Raw genomic sequence first — 23,301 nt, 5'->3', positions numbered from 1 at the left:
AACATTATTCTCGGGGAAATACGGGTCGATCCTCGAGTTTCTGACGCGTTGTAAAAATTCCACGTAACCGAGTTAAGGACGAGCACTCGGGACTGTTTAGTTTCTTTCAGAGAAAATTCCTGGGCAAACAGATCGACCGTGCGTTCGGCGGGTGACTTTCTCGAAGCGAAAGAAGAAAGAAAGAGGCTGCTCAGCCTTGATCAAACGATATCAACCGGGGTACGAAAGGTCACGCGGAACATCGATTTTCCGGTTATGTAAGGTGGCTGATTTCATACGAGGGTCCGAATACTGACACGCGATCGAACCCTGGCTCGAATCACGCGTATCCTCCTGACGCGTCTTCGACGCGGGACCGTCAAAAATTGAAAAGTTGCTCGACCGTGAAATGGAGGCGCGAAAAAAGGGGAACGATCTCGAGTAGATTCGAACGATTCATTTAGCACAACCGCACAGGTTGGAAACTCTGTATCGATTGAACGACTTCGTTAAAAGCTCTCTTCTAGCCGCTTATAGGCATACACGCGGCCCCTCGTTAAGGAATCATATCGTGATGGCCTTTTCGGAGAATCGATTTTTGACTCATCGTTCCTACGAATCCTTGCAATTGAACAAGTCGTAGAAATTATCGATTCACCTTCTTGGGGTGAAAGGATAATAAATAGGATAATAATAATGTCGAGTACGAGTAATGTCGAAAGGAGTACAACTGGTATTTATGATTTTGCTGATAAAAGAAATTAGAAAAGAAGAGTTTTCCGTTAAATAATGCGGGATCGAAAATAATCTGATCTTGAGCAGTAATGTAGACAAGTATGATGTACGATCGTAACCGATTATCGATCACTCTCTGTCTCGAGGGTCTGACAATTTTAACCTCTTCTCCTGGACGCCTTCGTACGTTTTCCTCGTCGACTTATTATACTTGAAGCTATTCGCGTATCAAGCTAAATGCACTTGAGGTAATTACCGTGTTTTAACTTCATTAGGTACAGCGACACTATAAACAGGTGCACTTCGCCGGATGACGTGCAATTAGATACTCGTAATCCCATTACCGTGCAAGGGGCGATCGCTTAACGGCCGTTCGAGAATAATGCCTATCGATTCGGGGAAACTTTCGAGTTGTAGTAAACGCGAGCTTTGTACGGCTTCTTGAAAATTCTCACGAAGACGAACCTGCGATGTTTAAGTTGGCTTCAAAGGGAATTCGAAGAGCGAGCGAATCAATGTTGGATTGCGAGCACGAGGACATATTTACTGAGCCAAGTATAGCATGGTAATGGCTGGTGTAACGATAGCTTTTTTTTAAATATTTTCTTAGCAGAGTGCTTTGGTACTAAAAGTTTTAGTGGAAGTTCTCGTACAAAGAACGATGTATACGGTACTCCAGAAAAATGTAAAATCAAATGATAGTGATACAACACCTGTTAGAGAGTGAAACGTGGAGAAGAGAAACGGGCAGTAATAGATTCTTCGTTTTTAAGTTTCCATAGTACTGTTTCGAAATGTAAAATATCGTAGATATGACAGGAAGAAATGATTTCTATGCTACAAACCTAGTTCCCGCGACATGTCCTCCGCACATACGAATGGCATTATGCAAACGTTTAGTATTCAACGCGTTCGCTATACGATCGACGTGTTTCACCTTTAAGGCCACCAACAGTTTCGCTAAATGCCATCGGTGCTACCAATCGTGGGCGTATAGTCTAAATATCACTTTTTTCTTTCATTTAACAAAAAAAAAAAAATCGATCGATCTTCGTTATCTTAAAATACTCCAAATAAACTGAAGAGAGGTAGTGGTATTTAAAATGAAACCGTGCGTACCTGAAGTATCTTTGGAATCAGCGCGAGTCGTAAAGATCACTGACAGTAAAACCTGGAGACGAACCTCGATCCAACACTGTGTCGAAATTCACTTGTACCAAGTTCCTCGGAGGAACGCAATCGTGCGGCGATATTGCACGATGTATATATCGATAGCAGCGCGATCCTCTCGCGGCCTCGTCCGGTGTGCTTTCGTACGGTCGACAGAAAAAGCAGTCAATAACTGGACAGACCGATCGCAGCTTCGTTTCCATCCATTTTCCCGGATGTCATTGCTTCCTGCGGTGCGTTGACATCGGCGAGGAGAACGAGAACCCCTCCGGTCTGCACGGCGACGGACGATCGCGAGGCACCCATGCAATCCGGACGACTGTTTGAAAACAAGGCTGCTCGTCGAGTGTATGGCTCGCAAGCTCCCCCATGCCGAGCTTGCGCCCTGGAGCACCGTGCTCCGCTCGCGTTTATGGGGGCTATCCGATGTTTTTCCTTCGCAAAGGGGAGCAGCCGACTTCGCCCGCTCGAATGTTCCAAATGCGTCTCGAAACCGGCTCTGTCGCTGGTCTGCGCTTAAAAACCACGCGAATACGACTTCCCTCTGATAAGCTGATTGATCGGTGGCAATATAGACGGATTGGATGATGCGTTATATTCAATAGGAGAATGAAATTTGTTTGAAGAGTTTAGTCATCATTGGTACGGGGGTGGTTCGATCGTTTTTGGTTGGTTGATACGAATTTGCGGGGATACGTAGGTGTAAAAATACATGAGAGGATTGTGTTATATTCTCTTTCAATAGGAATTTGTAGCTTTTGTAGGTGTTGATTTTACGTATGACGTGGTATGAGTATAGAAGATGGAACAACAGCATAGTAGATGTGTGGCATGTTATTCATTGTTCGACAGTTATTTGATTAGTACGCGATCCTCACCCCAAATCCTACCATTGGATAATCTGGGATATCGAGTTAGTCGAGCCTGCTTTTAGAGTTCTTTTAAAATATTTATAACACGCGAATAGCTTGGGATTAATTTTTATTTTGCGGAATATTTATTTATATTTGAGAATATTTTATAGCGCGGAACTATTCTACGTATTCAGAGAAGTTATCCTTTCTGTGAATATTAATTTGAAGGAGCATTTAGTTAAGAATTTCTAAGCCTCTTGGTTAATTATATGCAACAATTTCTGTGTACACCGTATACAAACCCGTTCTATAGAAGTTAGTTATAATGTGCGTGTCTATTTGGAGGACTTTATTGTTACGCCCAATCAAAACCGTGGTTCTCTCCCATTAATAAGTTTCTCGTTCTCTGACGTAATTTCGTAAACGATGAAGCAGCTCCAAAACTCGTCAACTAGCGTGCAATATAATTTTACATCAATTTAAACAGTTTAAGAAAGTTCCAAGAGGTATTATGAGGCTGTCAATTTGTGCTTGAATATTCTCTCGATATATTATGAGTTGACAAACTTGCTTGTTTAATGGGAATATTAATTTAACGAGTGAAAAGCAAGAACTTGCACGAGAAACTTACGAAAATAAAAATGACGAGACAGAGAAGCTGGAATATTTAAAATTGCAAATTACATTTTGTGTAATCCAATATCTCTCTTCTAATAGCTTCAATTACCAAGGAAAGTTGGGTTTCGTGTTCATTCCACGCTTCATTGCCGTAACGCAATATTTTCGAAAGCTCGAGAAAGATTGAACGTGTAATGCTTATCGAAGTTTAAAAGCTCTTCAACTGATTGCTATCTTTCACCAAAGTAAATGCGCTCGCAGATAAATTACATCATTTTGAATATTTGTAATAGCAATCTTTATTAATTATCTACGGCAGTGCTCTTTTCTTAAAACGTATCATTAATTCGTAAAGAACGTAATTTATAAATATGGAGTACGAGGGAGAGGAAAATGTAGAAAATGTTTTAAATCAGAAGATGGAGTGCGTTTAACAGAAAACGTGTTTCTGTATATTTCAAACGAAATCGTACAATCTTTTATTTACATTAATCCGTTAGTATCGCAGGACGAGTACGTTATATATAATATATTATATACAATGTATTCAAGACTTGTAATATAGTACGCTCGAAGCTGTGGACAATAACGCCTGTTTCGGTGAAATAAACAATTTTCGAGTAAAGAACTGGGAGGCTTTTCTAGAAGAGTGTTCTCTATTTTCTTCGCATCGCGTAGAGAGAATGAGGGATCGTTGCTAAAAAGGAGAATAAGTAAAAAATAAATTAGATAGAGGAAAGAAAATATATATAAAAAAAAATACAAAGAAAGTGACGAACGAAATTCTGTTGTCTACGTAGAAGAAGTTTATCGTGGAGAGTAGGGATAAGAAGAAACTAGTGATAGAAAGGGGAAGAAAATTGATGTAACAGCTTATCGATGTAACTATAGTAAGTGCAGGTACATTAGAATGATCAAGTAACATGCGATAGAGAGTATTATACATTAGTATCGATAGAAATAGAGACTTTACATTTAATCGCCGCTTCCTAATCTGTAACCGTGTCATCTTCTTCAATTTCCGCACGCGGTTTCGTCGTTGATCGGGACGAATTCAGAATTCATTAAACGTCTCGCTTACTATTTTTTTCAACCATCTCACGAACGAGAGAACTTCCTTTCATTTATCACGTTTTCCCTTAGAATTTCGTATAATCTATCTAATTGTATCGACGTCTTCTTCCGCGAGCGATGATTCTAAATAGAGACAATTCGATGATCATTCGTGAGACTCTAATCGACTAACGAATTGGCACTAAACCGATCTGATATGAGAGATATGGAAGTGCTTGCAGTTGGACGAGCCTTTCTCTCGTGGACTCCTGAAACAATGGTCCACGACTGGTGTTCCAATTTCCGAAACGATTATCGATACTCGCGTGTACGTTGATCTGAAGCGCGGTGTCGCAAGATACGACGATCAGAGAGTGTTCCGTGGCCTGGAAACAGTTTGCTTCGATCCGAAGACTGCACACCTCGCTTACTCGTCACGAAGGAGACAGCAATCGGTCAGCGTTCGCAGCAATTTTTTGCGAGCGCATTCGCGTGCCATGTCCAACGTGTAACGCAACGCGATTCATTCGTGCGTGCATACACGTGTTTTTCGTCTGCGTTACACGTTGCCGTGCACGTCGCGGTACACGGGTATCCGTAAAAGTGTAACGCAACATGCAACACGGCGTACAATGCAGCTCGAACGCACGTACCGGACCGTTAGCGGAACGTGTGCACGCTCCACATCATCCTGAGCGAATTGCATTGCACGTTGCGTTGCACAATGCATTACACGCGTCTGGCCGCGCCCTTATAACATAACGCGCGACGTTAACACGCCTCGCGACGCAAACGCGTGCAGACACGATCGCGATCAACATCGGCGAACTCTCCTTTGTGCGCGCGACAAAAGCGCACTGGCGAACTCCGTGTTGCATCGGAAATTGCATCACGCGTTGCATCGCGCGCGAAAAAGCTCAGCTTGGATCACGCTGGCTGCCGATCGACGCCTCGAGTTCTGCTCGAGAAACGCCCAGGTTGATCGTCCCCTTTTAACCCCTTCCCGCGTTTATTCGATTCGGCGATCTCGTCGTCCCGCGAGTCGAGCGTCTTTGAGCAAAAGTTTCACGCGACGCGGAGAAAGGCGCAAGAGTGTGTAGAGTTCGCGAAGACAGCCATTCGACGATTCTAATTCGAAGGTGAGCGGCTGCGATCGGTCGTTCGATCGGTGCCGCCGCGTTCAACGGAAATCGATTAGCAAGCTTCGAGTGGGGAATGAGTGCCTAAACGCAGGCTCCGTTGGCATTCGCGATCGAGAGACGAATCGCGCCAACATGCCGGACGCCTAGAGTAAGGCCAAGTAAAGGATTCACAACCATTCTAGATGTACAGGCTCGCGACGTGGTTCCCGTAACGCTTCGAAACAACCGCGTAACTCGCTGCTTATCCGATTCGCGTGACCGTGATCGAGACTGAACGATTTTACAGAGCACGACATCATTAAATGCTACCAGATTAGCCGATAAAGTACCTTAGAAATTAAGCCATTAACACTACTGAACGTATCGTCGTCGGTATCTAGCCTAATAATACTAAATTTTGGTCAAACATCTTGCAAGAGTAGTTCGTCAATTTTTGCCTGTACAAGATGTTTCATAAAATATGGACGCATCTTCGATGATTAAGGCAGTACACGAAATTATTGAAGAGTGCATGAAAATAGTCGATTCTCCGATACTTTGTATTAGTTTCAAGCGGGGATAGATTGCTGGTATCTTATGAAACACGCTGTACAGCGGACAAATCGATTTTCGTTTCGGAATCGTTCTAAGTTTAGAGAATTATTGCTGATCGGTTGAATCGAGGATCAATCACTCGCCTGGCTAAGTCGCGTTGTTTCGCAGCTTATGGGACGCGGTTCGCTCGCCCCTTTCGAAAAACCGAACTGAAAAACCGATATCTACAGCTACAAACTACTATGCGCGACGCGTGCGTGCGTGCACCTGCGCTTCATGCAGCTATATTCACCCGTTGACGCGAGCTGCGTCCGCGTAAAAAATTTGTAACAATCTTTGTATCAATCTCGACGCGATGATCGATAAGTAATATTCACAGACTTAACTTACTGACTAAACTTAACCTACGAATTTCATTTTTGGTGCGAAGACAGATCCTGGAGGCAGTCGCGCCACTTCCTCCCCGTTTCCCGCGTTTCGTTCGCGTCCAATTCCGACATTACTGCTCTTCGTGCGAAAATAGTTGCTTCCTCTGTTTCTGCGATCGACGTTCTTCACTTCGACCATCGATACGAATTGTTTGTCGTCGATGTTCAACGTTCGAAGTCGAAACGTTGAAACGTACGTACCGACACGCGGAATCGCGTGACACGAGCCTGCGCAGGATTTTGATTTCCATTTTATTCTCGGATCGCTCGACGAATCGATTATTCGTTCCCGCGAGCGTTTCACAATTTCGATCGATCGTCAGCTCAGATACACGAAGTTCTGGGTGACGTGATATTTTGAATAATAAGTACTCCCGGGTGTGTATTCGTCCAATCGCTTCATCTGAAAGCGTCCGAAATTATTCGAAGCAATAACCAGTAGTGAAATGAACGCAGGCAATGTACGCGCGTATTGCTTCAAATAATATTTCATCGAAAGATTTTCAATTATTTATTTCTGTTTTCCGTTTGCTCTACTCTTTTATACATCGCCTCTGGTTCGTCAATTTCGAACGTCATCTTACCCCGTGTCTAGGTAAATCTGACTTACAAATACATACACAAGCGTATCACTTATTTCACTACGAACGTATGCTGCGTTAAAACGTGCCACTTGAATACTTGTTTCCTTACGTTTAAAATTATCACGTTTTCGGAAGGCGCACCTTGTCGTATCGTCCCTGTTAACCTCTCTCTCCGAATACTGGTAGATGATCGAGACTGAGCTCTCCGCTTTATCAACCAACCCACTTTACCTTGTAAATTCGCGAACAGCCTGTATCCGTTCGTATATAAAAATCTCGCGAAATGATTTACGCTCGATATCGAAAAGCCTCGCGATCACACGTCGAAATCGTCACGCAAGCTTTCGCTCTGTTTGGTTCCAAACTTGGTGTAAAAATATCGCAGACACTTTTAATTAGATTCGTAGATTCTCGAACGCCTCGGAAAATGCGACAGCACTTTCCTTGTCGTGACGATCCCGTGAAAAACAGTCGAACTGTTCGATCATCGCATAATTTCTTTTTGCGCTTCGTCACGGGGCGATCGTCAAGAAAAGGTTACTTTGTTCGCGATATGGTCACGATAGAAATTTTGATTTATTGCCAGCTCAAAATGTGTGCAAATTATTCGAACGGGCTAACTAGATTTCGGTTCGAAAGTGGCATAATAATTCGTGAACGAAATTCGAAACGAGCAAAATGTTAGCCGCGTACCAATTCTCTGAACGAAAGCAACATCGATCAAGCGTAAGCGCGATAGATATCGCGGGGAGGTAAAGACTGATCGGAAGTAGTAAGAGTCGAAACAAGTCAGACGCGCTGAGGTAATACGAACGAATTGCATTTCTCTTCGTTGCTGGAGTCTCTCTAACGTCGCTATTGCTTTCGATCGTTTAAATTTAGAACGTAAAGCACGCTGGGGAGATATTCAGTAATTCCTTCGGCGTCACTCCCGCGCTGGGGGGTGAGCCCTTGGCAGCAGTCAGTATTCTTCCTCGTCCTCCTCGAACTCGTCCTCTCCCAGAATGCTGTACGAATGCAACAGAAACCTTGTGATAGAAAATACAGCAATGGTCCTTTCCTCGATCTGTACTGCGAAGTATTGCTTCGAGGAATTACCTAGCACGAACATGGTTATTCTTCTCGAAATGCTGGCAAACTTTTTTTCGAAGAGAACGCTAATTCCTCGAAGCGCACGGTTCTAGATAGTCGATAAAGTATAGTTTCTTCTAGCCACACTGGGCACTGCATACATACACGTTACTTACTCTTCCTTCCTGGCGTATTTGTCAATCAGATTACGACCCGGCCCTCCGCAAGTCTTGCCCATCGGTGGACAGTACCAATAGCATAGCACACCGAGGGACATCCCAAAAAGAACTGTGGGTACCATCAGGGCTAGCATCAGGTGCCTAAGATTTTCGTTCCAAGAGTATCTGGAAATGTTCCAAACGTAATGTTAAAAGAATTATCGAAACGTGTATATCTGTCCACGAAAGGTTGCGATAAAACGAAACTTCTGACAAACGGAATCGATCGTAACGATATGCCACGCAGTAAGGTCTCAGAGAAACATATTTTTCCGTGCGAAGCAAGATCCGTATCTATCGAAAACTGTGACAGCGTTGCACACTTGTGTTTATGCGCAACGAACACGGCACATTTCGTGTTTCCGTCCGCGCCAGTTGTCACGAACGCGCCAACGTAATTACGTACCTCGCGACAACGGTCTCCGGGTATGTCCTGCTGTAGTAGCAAGGGAATATCTTCCCCATGTTCGAATATCCGTACTTCTTGGCGAAAGCAGAACAGTTGACGCTGGGCGGGTAGCCGCAGCCTTTCGTGTTCACGAAGAATTTCGTGTCCGAGACGTCCCACGGGATGGAACCAAGCGGTTTCGCCATGAACTCCTCGAACGGTAGCCTCGTGTAGTTTACTCTGATCTGATGACAGCGAAGCGCAGCGCTCGTGCAACCTGGAACGCGCGAAATCGAACTGAGATTACTTAAAATTCGAATGGAACTCGAATGGTCGCTGGCTTACCTTCCCTGCAGCTTGCCCAGGAGCAATTCTTCAGTCCCTCGGCGTAAACGTGGTCAGTGACGACACAGGCCACGGCGTGAGGCGAAAAATCGGCTAGAATCGTGGAGACCGCTGGGTCCACGACGAAGGGGATTAAAAATAGAAACGCGAAGACAGCTAGAATGGCTGTGATACCGAGGCAAATGGACGTGTAGAATTTCGCTTTCTCCTTCGCTTTCGCGCCCATGGCGCTGATCTTGTTCTCCTTCTCCTGCGCGCCCATGATCACCGTCGACTCGTCGGAATCAATGATTGCTGCGTTTTGTGGGTCGCAAACCGACCCACTATCCGTTCGAACTCGAAAAACTTTTAGTCGTCTCTGAGGAGACGAGAGATCTCTCTTGATAATTTTTAAGTGTTCGCACGAACGAGCAACTGAATCCGTTAACTCATTTCTACGACTTCGTTAGATTAGTCGCGTGATAAGCGCACGGTTGAAATGCTTTCGTGAGACGCGAGAGACGACGAGTATATCGGAGATCCCTCGGTAAGCTTGTCGCTAGCAATGCAGGGATAGTCTCGGATCGATCATTTACCAGCAAGGCACGTCCTTCGGTTCTCAATGTGGTTGGTAGTGTAGGTGTGATTATAATAAGAGTTGCTTAGCCTCGATATACGATGAGCTATATGTAATAAATAGTTCTTATCTACTGTCACGGCGAATCAATCAGAAGGGGGACACTTAAAAGCTACCGAGACGAATGTTGCCTATCACGTGTAAAAGACGCCGAATTCTCAGTTGTTCTGGTTTCTTTTTCTCTTTTTTTGTTTGTTTGTTTGTTTGTTTGTTTGTTTTACGATTATTCTTTCCGTCACGTTTACCGTCGTATCCGAAAGATGAATGTGGTCGAGTCCAAATTCAGGATCCTTCTCCTTCCTCGTCAGCAGGAGAGAGACAGGCGAGAGCTGCGTCGCGCATCCGGTCGTACGAACTGTCCGAAGCGATTCATACGCGCGCGCGTGGGCGCGAGTTTGCGTGCACAGCGGCGCGAATCCTCTTCTGAGAAAAAAAGCACGTGTGCTCTCGAAGTGTTTTTTTTTTTTTTGCTTTTTGTGCAGGCAGTGCAAGTAGGAGAAATCTTGTTGCTTCTTTTCGTTTGGTACTTGTTCCTGACCGCTTGCTCTCTGTTTCCTTCTCGTTTCTTTTATGCCATTTTTTTGTTTTTGGTTCGCTTTTCAAAGATAGCTTGCGCGTTTTTTGCAGAAGTATTTGTATGTTTTGTATTGTAGTTTTTTTTGTTTTTTCAAGATGAGAATTTTAACCACGCGTTCCCCCCCTCCCCACACCTTAGTAATGCCCGCGCAGGGAGAATATCGACTGACGAGCCGGACTCTCCTCCAGGAGGGGAATGCCTGTGAACAGAAAAGAAAAAGAAACGTTATCGTAAAGGTCTCTCGAAACTATGGTATTACTACTTTGAGAATTGCTAGACATTTTATCGCAACGTCTAAGTAATGATAATGCAGTAAATTTCGTGCCATCGATATTAAATCTAACAATAAAGAATTTATCGAGGGGAGAATGCTCTGTAAACCTGTCGATCGATCGTACGATATGCCAGTACCTTCGTACGTAACCTAACTTAAAGCTTCGCAAGAGTTATCGTAAGTTTTCACGCGAATTTTTTGAGTTATACAAGTAAAGAGTCCGAGTGACCGCTGTTTCGTTTGCTGTACAATTCTTACGTGACGGATCTCAGAGCGCCATAGCAGAATTTCCTCCGCCAGCATCCCCTAGGTTACCAGAAGCGCTCTTCTCTATGGTGGTCTTGAATCTCATTTTGGCGTCGTCGCCGACCACCACGGTCCTCTGACAGAAGATCAACGTCAGACAGCTGACGACGAACAGAATGCTGGGCAACAGCAACGCGATCATAAACTCCTTGTAGGTGTTGTCCAAGTTGAACCGTGACACCACGATTCCAGTGTTGCTCTCAGCGTAGTAACAAGGAAATCTGGCCCTCGCGTTGTGATCGGAGCCATCCTTCCCGTAGACGTGGAGGAACTCCTTGCACTCGTCGCGAAGGGTGTTGACGCAGCCCTCCAGGTTGATCAGCAGCCGGCTCTCGTTCGCGATTATCAAATCCTGTTCAGGTGGCGCGACCATTCTGGCGTCGTCCAACGGTTTCGTCGCGAATACGTTGAGGTAGGACAAGTAAGTGAAGTTGGTCAAATCCGTGAGCAGATCCTTCTCTAAAACGGAGCCGTTGATGCAGTCGACAGCCTCGACGCCCAAAGTGGAGTTGAATATTCCGTAACAGGACGCCATCATTACGTCGCCTCGATCCTCATGCCAGATCTCTCGATTAGACGCGACGTCTATGGCTCGTTCGCATTGACTGAGGTAGACCTTGTCACCGCTTAGGAGGATCATGTTCTTGTTCCTCGTCGGAATATCGACGCACCTACGATCGCAATTGTACGGTGTTCTGATACGCTCGCAGGTACCACGGTTGCAATTGAACAGGCCGTCTATGTCTATGCAGGTTATCTTTCCGCGTCTACCAGAGCACTTCAATGGCTGGTCAGTATCGTGAAATATGCACTCGAACGCGTCCGTTATGTTGATGCACACGCCAGACGAACAGTTGAACGTACCAGTCAGATTGCGACACTCGTCCGCGATGCATTTGGACTTTTTCGCGTTCTCCTGGTCTATACCGTAGCAAGTCTTGTTCGTGGTGTTCGTACAGTTCGCCAACAGTATCCTGGAACCGTTTCTGCGAAGGTTTACGTGGATCTGAACGCAGGGACCAGAGGTCTTGGAGAGACACCACTCCCCACAGCTGCCCCAATCACAGTTGTCCGCGTTCACCGCGCGTATCGTCGTGCACATCACTGGGATCTCGCTGATGCCGGACTTGAACGCTCTGGTGCTTGGCATGTAGATCGCCACGGTCAAATAGACCAGTGCCACCGACGATAGGACGGCCGTCATCTGGCAGATGCAAATCGTGCCGCAGATACGACCGTCTTGCGGCGGTATCACCAAGTTCTCCACTGGCACTTGCTTCGGCATCGCGCCGGATTACTCGAGCTCGTTTCGACCACCAAGAGGATCCTGATGTCGAGTGACCACGCCACCGCCTCCTACAGTTTACATCCTACGTGGATCTTCCCATCGCGACTAGGCGTTGCACTCGATTCTCTACATCATCGTTACTCCATGCCTCGACGCACTATTTTCCAATCGTTCCTCTGACGTTTCGCGAAGGCCGTAGTTACGAATCGACGTTTTATCGATACCAGGATTTACACACCCTTCGAGTCGTACGTATCACCGACAGACAGTCTGTTTCAGTTCTTCTTCATCGTCTCACTTATGGCTATTCATCGTTGGCCAGTTATTCGTCGCTCGATCTGTCATCGCTCTCGAATGTTTCCAGACTTTCTTCCACCCTTCAGTCGATCTTTGGGGGTAGGTCGATCGTTCCACGAGGTTCGACGAGGAAAATCCGATGGTTCTCGACGGGGCGCGACGTCAGGCTAGCCTTCGCATGCCGATCTCGAGGATAATCGCATCGGTGTTTCTCGCGAGTTAGAGCCACGGCGTTCTTTTTACAGCAGGTCGAGGCTGACCGCGCGCGTGTTCTGCTTTCGGTCGCTTTGCGCCTCGTGTGGGGTGCGCGGCTCGGAAGTTCGAGCGGCGACGCGCATCGATCGATTACCAGCGCATGCGTCCGCTCGAACTGCAACGACGCCGTGCACTGCCGCATTTGACGTCATTGATGTACCGTCGTGCCATCAGGAGGATATCTGGTGCAGGATGCTCGTCCAGAGATGGCGGGATCCGGCAGATCCAGCGGCAAATAATTGAATCTTTCTTGGGCTGAACTTTGCACCATCGTCTCTTCAATTTTTGTTTCTTATTTCTTCTCGATACTTTTCGTAAAGCTATACACGAATTCAAATTTTGCAATGAGTTTGTGGAAGCTTTTCCAGAGTTTATGGACAGTTTCAGTAAGAAGTCATTTTTCTCTGTCTTACACTCGTGACTATGATAATTAAAATTATCCAGTTTCGATCAAAATAGATGTCCGTCTCTTCGATATCAAAAGGAAAAAATCGTTGTAATGCTGCATGCAATTATAGCGCGTCACTGAATAAACTTTATTCGAATACATAGTAGGTGAAACTGGGTCGAAGATTCGTTGCGGATTAAACTTTCTTTAATCGTTTGAAGTAAGCTAAACCGGAGAAGTGGAGCAAACATTATTTTGATGTCGTCGATGAATTATTTACTTCGAATGTCGAACATCTAGTTTCCTGTACGGTTCGATGAAACATTTAAAATCGTGAAATAATAATTATTTGTTTAGTCAGAAATTCATATGTGTGTCGTTTCCTGTGAATCGCATATCTTCGTTCGCAAATTCTAACCAGACGTTCTGGCAGAGATTTAAATTCGTGGAGAGTCGTCCATCTTTCCGAGCCATAAAATTTTACGTCTGTTATGTGCCTGCTGTAGTACCTACCATCGAACGCTTCATGGATATCGTTCCAAGTTATTGCCATGTATCTCCTTTCTTTTAACGTCATATTAGAAAGCACATCGATATCTCTGTATCGTAACATATTGAATTTCGTTTCATGATTGGACGGATTCTTGTGCATTCCAGTCTTTAAAAAGTAGAGCGACTAACAAATCATCCGAGTCACGAGATGGAAGAGGTAGAAAAAAATTAGCAATGGAACTTCTTCCTATGGTATTCAATGCGAGTCAGGTCAGCTTTTCCTTCGAGAGTATCAGTTCGTGACACGAACCACCGGCGCAACTGTGACACAGTTTCCCTCGCCATAGGGCTTTCAGCACAGGCGACACAGTTTGAACAACGAGCAACAGTAGTAACGATGACAAGAAGCACAAAGCTTGCAACCACTAACCTGTGATTAATTGCATCCGTACAGAAATAATTTCTCTTCGATTCTCGTCTCCTCGTAGGTTCTTTCCCCATACACTTCACGAATTTTCATACTCCATTGAAAAACATGTACAACCTCTCTTAGTTTTCGAATTATTACGCGAAATGCATTAAAAGAATAATAATTAGGAGAATACGAGAATTCATAATTACTGCAGTTACACGAAGACCCCCAGAGAGGCTCGTAGCGCTTGCCTCGTCGATGGAGAAAAAAATGTTTTCAGAGTAGTTCGTACCGGTTCTACGAGGAGAACACGCGACGAGTACGGGCATGGAAACGCAGCTTTTTACCATGAGAGAATTAAACCTGGGGATCGTGATATCGCGTGCCTCTGCCCGAAACCACTTAATTATCAGCAGCCATTTTCCATAACACGTACGCTCCAGTTTTTTAATCCCAGCGAAGTCGAAGCGGTCATGGAGGTTGTGACACAGTTTCCCCTTGCGATAGGACCTTCGCCGGAGGTTGACACAGTTCGAGCCGCAGGCAAAGGAGGGAAGATCAGGTGGAAAAAGGAGGAACAAGTAGAAGGCACGACGCGTTACCGCGTAATGTAGTTTATCGAGCGTTAGCCGCAGACGGTACGGCGCCCGTAGATTTACGCCTCGTTCCTCGCGATCTCGACTATTCGCCTGTTCCACCTGCGACTCGCCTTTTCTCAGACTTTCTACAATTTTCTTGCATCCCCAGTAGGCAAAATTTCTTTGATATCTTTTGTAACGATCATCATTTTTGCTAATCATTTCTTTCGATGCAGCTCAAAATAGTTATTCCGTGACTTCCATTCCTGCTGATTATCTTCGTGATGAAATTTTAAAGGTCTCCAAGAGACGTCTTAGTCTATGACTGATGTTGTTAACTCTCCCTTTTGCACTTTAGTTTCATCCATCGCTCTGTTTTCTTCGTTTCCTTTTTCTCGCATCGTTCGTTTAACAAGCAGAACACTTGCCGTCGGTGCGGCCATAAATATTTCGAGGCAATTCCGAGCCTCTCCGCCGATTTGTCGTATTCACGAGCGTACGCGAAGAAAAGCACTCGACTGCTCGATTTTTTCGTGAAATTTTTTTGCGACCGAGACTGCGTTCACTTGGAGCGAGCCTCGTTTGAACCTGAACGCTTCGGGTGAGCCGCGAGATAATTTCCAACCTCCGCTTTTTTCGCCCGTACGAGCGGCTTTTCTATTTTAACGTTTCGATTCTGTGTATTTTAAGTTACCCGTTAGAGACCAGCTGGCCCCAGGGGAATTTTTCCTTGCAGCATTTCCGAGGAAAATTGTCTATTTTATCGATTATCGCAAATCGTTACGAGGTTAACAGCGGTAGACGTTGCAGAAACGGTCGTGTAGAATTCTGTTGGCTTTAACATTGAATTGTGGAAAACGTCAGAAATGATTCGATAGCATTCTTTTATACTTTAATAATTCAATAGCGCTCTTTCACAATACTGTAAATTGTATACTTTGCTTTTAAAATAAATCAAATTTATTTAGTATTTGTCGCGCAAGCTGTAAGAAATTATACAAATTTTGAATTCGAGAAAGTGAACGCTTTAAAATTTTTCGCCTTTTAAATGATTCAGCGAAAATATAATCGCGTGAAAGGGGGTTATTCTTGGAATCTACTCTCTATGACACTAAAATAATCAGGTTAATGTATACTTAGACATTTTCATCCTGAATTTTTCCACACCATTTTTCATGCCAAGAAAAGGTAAATAAATAATGTATAAAATAAATTACTTAACCCAATAATCAAGAAAAGAAGTATACTATAAAAGTGGCTAATGATACTGATTCTACTGAATTCTACTTCGCATAATGAGATTTTCACTAAAAGACAAGCAAGATCACAGTCGCGGATAGTGTACACTTGTACTACTTCCATTTACATCACGTGCGACTGAATCTAATCAACTTTCGATATCTAAGGAGATCACAGTCATTCGATGTACGTTACGCGAAATAACTTTAAAAAAACTCTGCCCATCATTTCGCTCGAGATCAGCCGTAAAATGATCGCAACATCAGGCAAAATGAATCCACGTTACATTTTCTATACTTGGAACCCATAAAACGTGCCCTCGCCATAAATAGAAACGAGATTCTGAAACGCGAATGCATGACATTTTATCACCACGTGCTGCGTCCAATAATAGCATCGTCGATCGATTGCTTAACGATCATCACCCCTGGCTTCGCACTAAATTTACTGCATATCGTCGGAAATTCAAACTATTCTTCTATCTCCCACGAGCGAACAATCATTCTCACTATACTGTCCATTTACATTTCACAGAAACAAGCGAAACATTAACGAACGATACGCAAACGAGAGTATCATCGTCATGTGAGGGGAGGTTGCGTCAATCAAGGTATTCGTCACTGACCGCGCGCTTTTCGCTGGAGACTCTGCACGAACCGTGTCATCGAAATTGAAAAGAAACTGCGACACCGTCAAAATAAAAACGTTTCTCGGACATCACTCGACTCGATACAACCACCTGTCAAACTGTCGTTGCACGTTGTTTACACGAGCCCGTCCGATGTGACGATCGCTGCGAATCGGCGGAGAGAGACGGTTCGCCGCAGTGTCGCGCGAGAATTAGACCGCCGTCAGTGCCGCTTACCCTCGTCAATGGGGATGAGAAAGCTCGAGCTTGAACGTGCGCCCGTCAACTGGTTCTACTTACGTGAATCGACGATGAATCACCGACTGGAAGAAGCCCCTGGAAAATACCACTTTCCGTAGTCTCTCCCTGGTCTTCCTGGGGGAAACAAATATGGCGGTGATACCACTGGGGCTGCGATGGCTCCACCTCGTTGTTGCCGTATCGTACCAGAAAATCAATACTCCTGTTGCCCACCTATACGAACACTTTTTCCTCGAAACTGGCTCCGCGTCCGTGGAGGGCAGCTGTGCGATATTTTCAGGAACGAGGACCCGAATTATGTATTGGGTAACACGATGGCGAGAAAGAGACGGATTCCCTCGGTTCCCTCCATCGCGTTCGTTCTGTCTGTCTTTCGCAAGCGAAAGCTTCGCCACCCTCTTTCTCTGTCTCTCTGGCGACCTGCCCTATTCAATGGTGGGAAAAAAGTGGCCTGAACGGGAATCGGAAAATCAGATTTCCTGATCCCGTTAACGGGCTCGCCAACGACTACCGTTTCTATTGTCGCCTCGGTTTACCACTGTTTCAGCCTGCTCCTTTTTACTGGGAGCTGCTCGCGTTGCCCACGGCGAAACGTCGGTTAGTTTCGTCCGATTCTTGCGCTGCCGATGATACAGCGGCGGGTATCAGGGCGAAGGGCGTGATGATCGATCGATCGATACGCCATTGTACGGAACGGGCCGGTTGATCTCGACTCGGATGAAACAGAGCCGGAAGAGCGAGAGAAAGAGAGAGAGAGAGGGTTGATTAAAGTTTTTCCGACAATGGTGCAAGGCCTGCGTTCCTATTGTTGGAGGGGTTTTATTGATTAACTCCGCATCGGCGCCGATATCGATCCTTCCTAGATTCGATTCTGCGGTTGTGTTCCCCTGCTCGATTCGCGTCGCGACTGCCACGACGGTGGGGATAATCACTGTCGTTGGAATACTAATGGAAATTACTTGGCGACGACTGTGCACGATTATCTCTTTTTTTCTTCTTCTAAATTAATTAACCTGCTCTGAAGCTTCATCGATTTAATTGGTCACGCGACTGATATTCGATGGACTCTTTTGCGGAGAGAAATCAATCGCAAGGAGTTCTATTGTGATTATGAAAGATATTCTTAGTCGCTACATTGTGCGGATTAATTCGTATGTAATTAAACGTCGGATTGAAGTATCGGGGGGGATAGAAACGAGGAGGAATTACACTCGCTCGTTGTAACTCGGGGCAAATTGGAAATCTCAGCCCCAACAATGACTGACATCGTAATCGATACTCGAGTATTCAGTAACCACATTATACGAGCACATTTATGCGCATCGTCGATCAGAAAAGCCCGTCGCGGTTTCATTATCATTCCGCCAGGAAACGGAAGAAACCGGAGAATATCCTCGTAAATCGTTCCCGCGAGGAGAACGTTCCCGTCCCTAATCTTACATTTGCGTAGACGTCTTCAATTTCTTCTCTCATCCGTTTCTACCGCGCGGTCACAGGCGAGGAAAGAATTCATCGTGGATAATTTGTTTGCTCGCGTGGTTCCCGGGCACACAGTGGACCAGTCGTGAATGAAAGCTCGAAGAGAGCTTTATTGTGATTACTCGTCTTCCTGCGACGCTCCTGGGTCTCTTGGACGGAACACGGGCGAAATAAAGGAGGCGACAAACAAGGCTGACGACGATTAATCGTCGTGATTTCTGACTTGTTTTTTTCTTCGTTGTAATTGTACGCGAGACGTAATTAATGGTGGCAACAGTAACGATTACTTTTCGGCTACGAGATTTACCGCGTCATTATCATCTGCGTTGCCTACATCTCACGATCTTACCATTTCTACAGCATAATGCTCGCGATGTTCAGAAGCAAACGCAGGGAATTATATATTACCCTGAAAAGACGTCGATGAAATTGCCATGGCAAACACGAGCTGCCAGTGATTTCTCAGCATCCATCTTCTTTCTGTTCCCTTTATTTTTCTTCCTTTTTTTCTACGATGAATAATAACCGGTTGGCAAGGCTAGTTTCACCCGCAGCGAGTAAATTAGAACGAGCCCGTCAGCTTGCGCGCCAAGAGCAAATTGCTGCGTAGTCCTGAAAACGCCGCGGAATTGATATTTTCGTGGAGGCCGTTGCAATCGCGGCTCCCATTCTCGAAACGAAGCGAAACGTCGGACGGAGAATAAGCAACAGCCCAGCCGTCGTTTCCGTATCGACTCTCCCACACTTCCTGTCGAAGTTGACACGCAATAAGAAAGAGGAAAATATCGGGAGAAGAAATGAAGCGAACGCGCTCGAGGGTCCTCTGGAATCCGACATCCAATATATGCAAACTCGCCATATCGTCGGAGAGGTTACGATTTCCGAGCCACTTATTCTCCGTGCGGATTTTTTAGTTTATTGGATGGCGCGGAGGTGACGCGCGAAAATGGCAAAAGTACGGACGGCGTCGAAGGAGCGTTCTGTTAGGTTGGGTAAAAGTGGTTTATCGCAAATACATTCGTGACGTCAGCGTGGTTTTGGTTTACTTGTTACAATAGGGTGGCGTGGTTTTTCTACTGCGTACAAGGGGCGTATCATTCTTTTTTTTTCTCTCTTTAATGGAATTACTCGCTCGACTCGGCTGTGTATTCATTTATAATTAATGAAACTGTTCGTCGTCGTCGCAGCTAGCTGCTTTTGCCGTGAATTATCCCGTTCCCGATATCGTCGAACAATTTCCCACGATGGGTGTCGTTGGTTCGTGCATGTAAATCGATAACGAAACAAAAAGTCCACGCTCGAACGTGCACCCTTGCGCGTGAAATCAGACGTGGGAAAATGAACGAGTCGCGCGTCGTCCGCGATTCCTCGCGATATCGTTCGCGTTTTTATGGAAAATCCCTCCGTTCGTTCCGTTTCATTGTGACAGCGATTAATGCCGTTGATTGATCGGACGAGAAATTATTGGCGACGATGAAAACGACGCGCCAGGAGTTTTCGCTTCTTCCGTGGGTGAGATTGTTCGGTAAATTGTGCAAGTTTCACGAGTTTTCAGACCTCTATTCATATTTGTCAACTGAAATTATTCGAGGGAATTCCAAGGGGCTCGAGTAATTCGAGGACACGACGTGCCCTTTTAATCATCGCTCTCGTTACACTCGTCAGAATCGCGTGCACGGTTTTACCCCCGCGTCACTCTAATTGCAGTCGAACCGTGCTTAGCGTTGTAGATTTATCGACGTCATTTGCATTTGACGCATCGTATAATGTATGCAGATTTTCCGTGGAATCAGTTATCCGGAACGGTTGTAAAATCGCGCTGGGAATTCATCTTGTTCGGAATGATCCATGAGTTTCGCCCCGTCCTAACGATCCCGTAATCTCGTGTACGCCTTGTTATTCCGCTAACCGGAACTAATTTCGCCGGCTCTAATAGAAAACGTTATGACTTTCGAACTCGCCGAGCGACTCTCGCCAGGGTTTAAAGGGCGTTACAGAAAGTTTCCATCGTGACGAAAGTAGGATCAGGGAAAACTTTCAAGTATCGATAACAACGGGACGGCGACGAGAATTTATCAAACGTGGGAGAACGAAAGCTGCGTCGAAGACCCAGCAACGCCATTTGCATCTGACATTCTGTCAGTTAGCCGTGGGATTATCAATAAATGCGATAGACATTAGAGAGATGTCCCGGTTCTGCTGCATTCGAAATGAACTCGTGGAATAATAAGCTGTTCGGCGATTGTCAAGAACACTCGAAAGCTATTATTATTTACCATCCGCTAATATATTATACCTAACATGTTCTACGCCAGAGTAAGAGGGTCGACGATACATGCCACGTGGCAAACTTTCACGAAACTTTCCACGAGCCGAAATGCCTGTCAAAGCGGCGCGAGCACGGCTGTGCCAGGAACCGAAGGAAAAAGGGCGGCGAATCGATCGAGGGTACAATTAACGTGGAAGATATACCGGTGTCATTTGCATCGGATATTCCGCGGGAATGGGCCGGAGATTATCAACGAACCCGTGGAACAACGTGCACGGATGCGAGGAAGACATTTGGCCCACATTTCGGTTCATTGGCGCGCGGCCAATTTTCCTCGGGATCCATCGCTTTAAGAACAAACAGGCCCTCGCTGGTACGACACCGGTTAGATTGCTAAGGTCAATCTTTTCGCTGGCACCGTGACTTCCGTAATAGGTGGTCGCGGCAAAGCACGTCTCACAATGGCGATTATTCTTTGCGATCCTCTCTGAGCCCCTTCGCGTAGCCCCAGGGTCGAGGAGCGAGAATAAAGTGAAACAGTGGCCGCACGAGTCAAAGGGGCGTTTAACACCTGGGATTCGATCATCGAATCATTCCTGGAAATTGATAGATTTTATTATTATTTATTCTTTTCGGGGATTCGATGTGTCGCTTCGTCAACCTAGAACGTGTCAACGAGAATCCGCGTGGGAAATTCAGAATAAGTCCGAATCTTGACTCGGTTGTTCTCCATCGATCGAGATCGCCTGGTCTTGGTAGCCATTCGTCACATCCGGAGAACATCGTGGAACAGCCCGTGGCGGATACTCGAAATTCATCGCGGATTATTACCAAAATTCCTAACATCCTTGCCTACAAGCCTTGTTGACTTCCACGTACGTGATTCGTCGCGAGCCGCGCCTGGAATTTCGGTCAGTATTATATTATTGCGTTCTAAGCAGCTGTCCGGCACTCGCCGCTTCCGGCTGGGCGAATTTTTTCCGTGCGAACGAGTACACACGGTTCACGTTAATTTTTAATAACGAAATGCTTGCACCACGCGTTTATCTTTTCACAATTTCATCGGTTTAATTGCTAGGAAATTTATAAAGTGCCGAGGATTGCGTTTCTTATAGGAAATCGTTTTAAATCGGTCTTTAATCCAAAGTATGGTAACCTGAGGATATTCGAGTAAACAGCTTGTAAAATAACCGTACGCATAATCGTTAATATCTGTTAGGAACAAACTCGCGATATTTTGCTGGGAAGCACTCGAGTTGTTGCAATTTTAAACGATCTCTTTAAATGTATTCATGGCCTGAACATACTCGATTGCGCGCATAAACTTCAACCGGGTTCGCTGGCCAGATTAAGAGTTTAAAAGCTAGTTGAAAGTTATCAGTTCCTCGATCGACTTCCCTTAACGTATCGCGAAATAATTAAGCGGATGGCTGTTCCGCGAACTTCCCTCCGGTAAACACAACAGCCTAGCTCTTGGCGGAAATATTCTTTAACGATTTCCCTCGCAGCATCGGTTCTCGACCACGTGCCAACAGCCGCGAAACACATTTCATGCGCCAGAGGCGGAATGAAATGGGCGAAAGGAAAACTTGGATTCGCGACACGGCAACAAAATACGGGCCAATTTTTCTCGCATGGCTAATAGAGGCGATTCGTCGCCTTCTTCGTGCTCGCGAGGAAAATTCGTAATACCAACGCCAGCCTCGTGTGCACTCGTTTCACGAGTCTCATACAAAACCAGGATGCAGCTGTGCTTGTGGCTTTTGTGCTCGCCTTCTCTTTTTTTTCTGATTGATGAAGCCTGTCCCGCGACATCATCTCACCTTCAGTACACAATACCGATAGCTTATCGGAAAAATTACAGATGCTTTTTGTCCAATTGAGTTCGTCCAAGCAGGACAAAATAATTCAAAAATATTGTCAGACACTATTAGTTATTTCCTTAAATTTTGGTTGATGAATCGTACAATTATTCAAACGGATATCATAAAAGAATGATTGTAAGAATTTATAACCGTAGGATTGAGAAAAGATTCAAAATCAGTTTAATTAATTAATTTCTAAGTTAAATGTTGATCACTAATTATTCGCATATAACAGATAAAATACGAGATTACATACTCGACAGTAATACAAGGGAGTCACGAATATTCGCAACTGGTACGTCTGACCTCTGCAAACACGTTCCACTTACCGAACGCCTGGCTGACCATGCTCCTCTTGCACTACTGAAGCCGGATCTCGCAGTAGTGATCGAGCGTAAGTAGGCAGTGCCAGTGACGCAAACCCATATTGATCAGCCGTAACGAGTCCGAAACACAGCCTGAACATCTACGATCCGGATGAAACGCGTTGAAATGACGAGCTCGTAAAACGACGCGTAAACACTCGAACCAGATGCTTGTCAAGTAGCACGATGTCTCGTAACAAGCTCGTTTCTTCCGATCGCGTGAACACGTGAAAGAGTCGATATTAAGCAGCGACGAACAGCTTGTTTGCTTATCGCGTCATTTTCGTAGCGCGATCAAACGGGAGCAGCGAACATTCGTACACAGTTCCTCGGAACAATGGTTCTAGGGTGAGTAGACACGATCCAGGCACGTAACGGACGAACCTCGCGGTAACGTTAATAGAACAGGGAGCGAGGGGAAACACGGCGATCCCACCTTCTTCAAATATGCCAACGAGTAACCGAACGCGAGGATAAATAGTCGGAAACGAAGGAAAGATACATCTCACTGGCCTAGTTTATTTGCAATCGCATTCCGCGAGATGAAGCAACCAAATTGCTCGATGGAATTTTAGAGTATTCTTATTTCTAAC

The 23,301-nt window shown here is 45.3% G+C and overlaps 3 protein-coding genes and 1 long non-coding RNA gene across 6 annotated transcripts in view; 1 reads left to right on the top strand and 3 right to left on the bottom strand.

Moving 5' to 3' along the window:
• LOC143423577 (cilia- and flagella-associated protein 298) overlaps nt 1–23,301 on the top strand; it is a 67,101-nt gene that overhangs the window by 18,894 nt on the left and 24,906 nt on the right. The gene's annotated exons all lie outside the window — the stretch shown is intronic.
• Nucleotides 3,786–4,414, bottom strand: LOC143423685 (uncharacterized). The gene is made up of 2 exons (XR_013101848.1): nt 4,330–4,414; nt 3,786–4,053 (listed from the first exon to the last, which is right to left on the bottom strand). It is a non-coding gene; the product is annotated as an uncharacterized LOC143423685 (long non-coding RNA).
• Teh2 (tipE homolog 2 phospholipid transfer protein) lies at nt 7,701–9,436 on the bottom strand. 2 transcript variants are annotated; one of them, XM_076894940.1, is made up of 4 exons: nt 9,120–9,436; nt 8,793–9,051; nt 8,334–8,512; nt 7,701–8,104 (listed from the first exon to the last, which is right to left on the bottom strand). In XM_076894940.1, the coding sequence occupies exons 1-3, from the start codon at nt 9,379–9,381 to the stop codon at nt 8,341–8,343; spliced, it is 693 nt and encodes a 230-aa protein (XP_076751055.1). In that variant the 5' UTR covers nt 9,382–9,436; the 3' UTR covers nt 7,701–8,104; nt 8,334–8,340. The 2 variants fall into 2 exon arrangements, with proteins under 2 accessions (XP_076751055.1, XP_076751054.1); XM_076894939.1 differs by having other exon boundaries at nt 8,345–8,512.
• On the bottom strand, nt 9,941–16,893 carry Teh3 (tipE homolog 3 phospholipid transfer protein). Of its 2 annotated transcripts, none has more exons than XR_013101837.1 (2): nt 16,770–16,893; nt 9,941–10,511 (listed from the first exon to the last, which is right to left on the bottom strand). XR_013101837.1 is itself a non-coding variant. In XM_076894998.1 (2 exons), the coding sequence occupies exon 1, from the start codon at nt 12,175–12,177 to the stop codon at nt 10,855–10,857; it is 1,323 nt and encodes a 440-aa protein (XP_076751113.1). In that variant the 5' UTR covers nt 12,178–12,325; the 3' UTR covers nt 9,941–10,511; nt 10,845–10,854. The 2 variants fall into 2 exon arrangements, 1 of the variants encoding a protein (XP_076751113.1); XM_076894998.1 differs by lacking the exon at nt 16,770–16,893 and adding an exon at nt 10,845–12,325.

Source organism: Xylocopa sonorina, chromosome 5 (assembly GCF_050948175.1).
Source record: "Xylocopa sonorina isolate GNS202 chromosome 5, iyXylSono1_principal, whole genome shotgun sequence".
In the NCBI taxonomy this organism is placed as follows: Eukaryota; Metazoa; Arthropoda; class Insecta; order Hymenoptera; family Apidae; genus Xylocopa; species Xylocopa sonorina.
Note: the sequence above shows the minus strand (reverse complement) of the source record. Positions and strands in the feature narration are given on the sequence as shown.